Below are 3731 nucleotides of genomic sequence, written 5' to 3'. Positions count from 1 at the left end.
TCAAGAAAGCTGTCTCAATGTCATAGTGATTCACATGCATTTTACGTTTAGCTGCTAAAGTGAGCAAGATCCTAAGGGTTGTTGGCTTTGCCACTGGAGCAAACACCTGGTCATAATCCTTCCCATATTTTTGACTGAAGCCTTGTGCCACCAGACGTGCTTTGTATCTTGTCGGTTTACCTTGTGGATCACATTTAATTTTGTATATCCACTTACTTCCAATAACATTTGCTTCTGGTGGTGGTTTGGCCAACACCCATGTTCCATTTTTCTTGAGTGCACAAATTTCCGCATCCATTGCCTTTATCCACTCATTTGCATCTTTTCCGTTGACGGCTTCATTGTAGGTTTTCGGTTCAGAAACAACCTTACTTTGCATTGCCTCAATCAATCTGTCTGGGGGATGACCTTTGTTGTTTCTCGTAGAGCAACGGAGTGGCAGATTGTCCTCAGATTGCTTGTTAACTCCTTTGAGACTTTCCAATTTTTGATATTAATGTAATTAAACATAAAAAATACTTAAAACTGAAAAAAAACGAAAGAAATGCATTAATTTTGAAGAAAAAGCTTCAAATTTTATTTTCCTCTGTCTCGCCTTTCTGTGAAATCTGACGCTGATGAGTTATTGTTTACACAGCTGGATGACCTTGAACACAGCTGGAGAGATGGCTCTTTCATTTAGGTTAACTTCCATTTCGCTTTTGCTGTCATCTTCACTGTGATAATGTGGGAGGGATGAATTGTTGGTCAAGCCCATGTTGTCATGTGGATTTCCTTCTTACATCACGACTTATCTTGATTTTCTTGGTTACAATATCCAGCAATTGCCTTGCTGCCACTTTCATATCCCACAAATCTTGTTTCAATTGCTTTTACATCCAGTTTCTTTCTTACTCCAAAAGGAACTCTTGTGTAAGCAATACATCTAAAATGGCGGAAGTACACAATATTTGGCTTCTTACCTTGCCATTTCTCATATGGTGTCATTGGGTCCTTTTTCAATGGTAATCTGTTCTGGATATGATTTGCCATCATTAATGCCTCACCCCAGTAGCATTTTTCTAATTCTGCATCATGCAACATTGTTCTTACCATCTCACAAAGAGAGCGATTTTTCTGTTCTGCCTTGCCATTCTGTTAAGGGCAATCTGGTGCTGTGGTCTGAACTTTAATACCATCCTCCTTGAAAAATTTATGCAGGTCTTCATTCATGTACTCAGTCCTATCAGATCGGAACTTTTTCATCTTGCATCTCATTTGTGTTTCAACATAGTTTACATATTCCTTTATTTTTACATTAGCCTCAGACTTGTGCTTCAATAGATAAACTTTGGTATAACCAGTATAATCATCTATAATCGTTATGTAATATCTATTTCCACCAGGGGTTCTCACTTGCATGGGTCCACACAAGTCACTGTGCAATAGCTCAAGCTTTGTACTACTTCTATTCATCGATTCTTTTGGAAATGGTTTCCGTATTTTTCATGCAACTTTTGCATCCCACAGTGCATCCACACTCATTAATTGTCACACCCTTGACACTTTCAGCAGCCATATAACGCATTACAGATGGATCATGGTGGCCACACCTCAAGTGCCACAGATGTACACAGTTTCTTGGGTATGGATAATACTTGTAAAGCATTGTGTTGACTCAACACAAATAGTGATCCCCGAAGCTCAGCCTTTGCATGTGTCTCGCCATCTCGTTTTATGTAGCACTGCATTGTTTTGCTATCGAAATACACATCATAACCTCTATGCATCATTTTTAAGACCGACAATAAATTCCCATTTAGTTGTGGTACATATAACACATTATCAAATTTTAACTTGCCATTTGAACTACCTTCATCGCAAATTAGCTCACCATGCCCAATTCCGCTTGCAGGTACTTCTCTTCCATCAGCCACCCGAATGATTTCACTGTTGTTGTTGTTCAATTTTCTGAAGAAGTTCCTGTTGTTTGTCATGTCAGCTGTTGCTGCTGAATCAACATACCAATCCCTTGTAGTCTTCACAGCAAGACATTGTTTCATATCTAATGGCATATTTTGTGTGCTCACACATGCAGAGTGGCATTCGTGTGTTTCTTCATTGCCCAATGGATCAGACTCTTCCTGGACTTCAGTTAATTTTACTTTGTATTCTTTCTTTTTCTTTCCTCTGCCCAATTCAGGACAATCCTTTTTTAAATGGTGACCCCCACAATTGTAACATCCAGTTTTCTGTTTACGGACCATTGTTTTCAAAGCCATGGCTTCATCCATATTCATGGTATGTCCAAGCGATCCTCTTGATTGCTTCTCATACTCTTCCATGATCTTAATCTTTACGAATCCAAGAGTGAGGTCCGTATCTGCTCTTGCCTCAAGAGCAGTCATTAATGTATTATAATTATCAGGCAAACTTCCCAACATGAGAATTCCCATGAGTCTGTCACTCATTTGTTCTCCCGAAGCGGTTAACTCATCTACTAAATCCTCTATACTATTTAAATGTCTTTCCATATCCTGCCCCTCTTCATACTTTAAGTGAAATAATTTAGAAAACACAATATTCAAGCATCCATTGCAGCAAAACCAAATCAATTAAAACGTTTTATTTTCATATGGATTTTAAATTTTGGTGTCAAAATTGTATTTTACTTACATATTTCTTAAATACATGATATTGTATTTTATGATATTGAATGATATTGGAATGTCATTAAATAATATCAGATAAGAAAATACTGTAGATTAAAATCATTTAATTTACCAAATATGAATAACACCTGAATCTAAAAAATGGTTGGATGGCCAAGGCCATAAAGGTGTCAATATATATATGCCGGATGGCCAAGGCCATAAAGGTTGACGTTTTTAAGGCCTTGGTGATCAAATATGCATACCTAAGTTTATTTTTTGTACGTATGTACATTCAGCTAGTCTTTGAAGTACTGGTTTGGGTCCAGAATGAGTTGTCAGAAATTTTGTGAACGATATAACCTGTATTATTAGAATAGGATAAGACAGGTTAAACTCCATCTCTAAGGTTTCCTCATTGCAGATTTCACATTGAACACAGATCTAAGAGATCTCACAAGATGGAACTTGTTTCTTACATAATTCAGATTTCTGATAATAAATTTAAATTATTGTACATGATAGGAACCCTAAGTTGTTCATTTTTATAATCATTTGTAGCTTAGATGACTTGATTTTATTTAAAAAAAAAGAGCCTAAAAATCTCTATTAATTCATAATTATAACTATTGAAATTACCAAAATAAAGCATTTTTCATTTTACTATAAAAATTATCACTTCCTATAGAAACTGTTTGTGACAGTAACAGGCCTCTAGGCCTAATACTGGATAGATAAAAATATATATATATATATCAATTTCTTAACATTTGTATACTACTTTCCTAGTCTTTTATTAAAATTTCAACAAATTTTTAATGTTTATTATATTATATACATAAAAAATTGTTTAGTATTGTACTGTACAAGAGACATTTTGGAGACAATACCTTATACATTAAGAACATAAAAAGATGAATCTTTAGTATGTGATATCTGGAATGACCAGTGTGAATATCTTTCATCATCCATAAAATATATAAAATACAGCATTTTAAATTGAGTTTAAGACTTCAAGTAAAACTATTTAAATCTGACATTTTACAATTATATTGATATATATCTATATTTTTTTTAAGATCTCAATATCAATTCCGCACT

At 34.9% G+C, this 3731-nt stretch overlaps 1 protein-coding gene across 1 annotated transcript; it reads right to left on the bottom strand.

Moving 5' to 3' along the window:
* Positions 1-1484: 1484 nt before the first annotated feature.
* On the bottom strand, positions 1485-3120 carry LOC111640590. Its single transcript, XM_023386615.1, has one exon. It carries the CDS (start codon positions 2511-2513, stop codon positions 1578-1580), a length of 936 nt encoding a protein of 311 aa, XP_023242383.1. The 5' UTR covers positions 2514-3120; the 3' UTR covers positions 1485-1577.
* Positions 3121-3731: the final 611 nt, after the last annotated feature.

The sequence above is a fragment of the Centruroides sculpturatus genome, unplaced genomic scaffold, assembly GCF_000671375.1.
Source record: "Centruroides sculpturatus isolate CEXI.00-Female unplaced genomic scaffold, Cexi_2.0 scaffold1220, whole genome shotgun sequence".
NCBI lineage: Eukaryota > Metazoa > Arthropoda > Arachnida > Scorpiones > Buthidae > Centruroides > Centruroides sculpturatus.
Note: the sequence above shows the minus strand (reverse complement) of the source record. Positions and strands in the feature narration are given on the sequence as shown.

What these genes read in the sequence shown, in the direction of transcription:
- LOC111640590 (XM_023386615.1), bottom strand. Translation starts at nt 2,513, where the DNA reads ATGGAAAGACATTTAAATAGTATAGAGGATTTAGTAGATGAGTTAACC.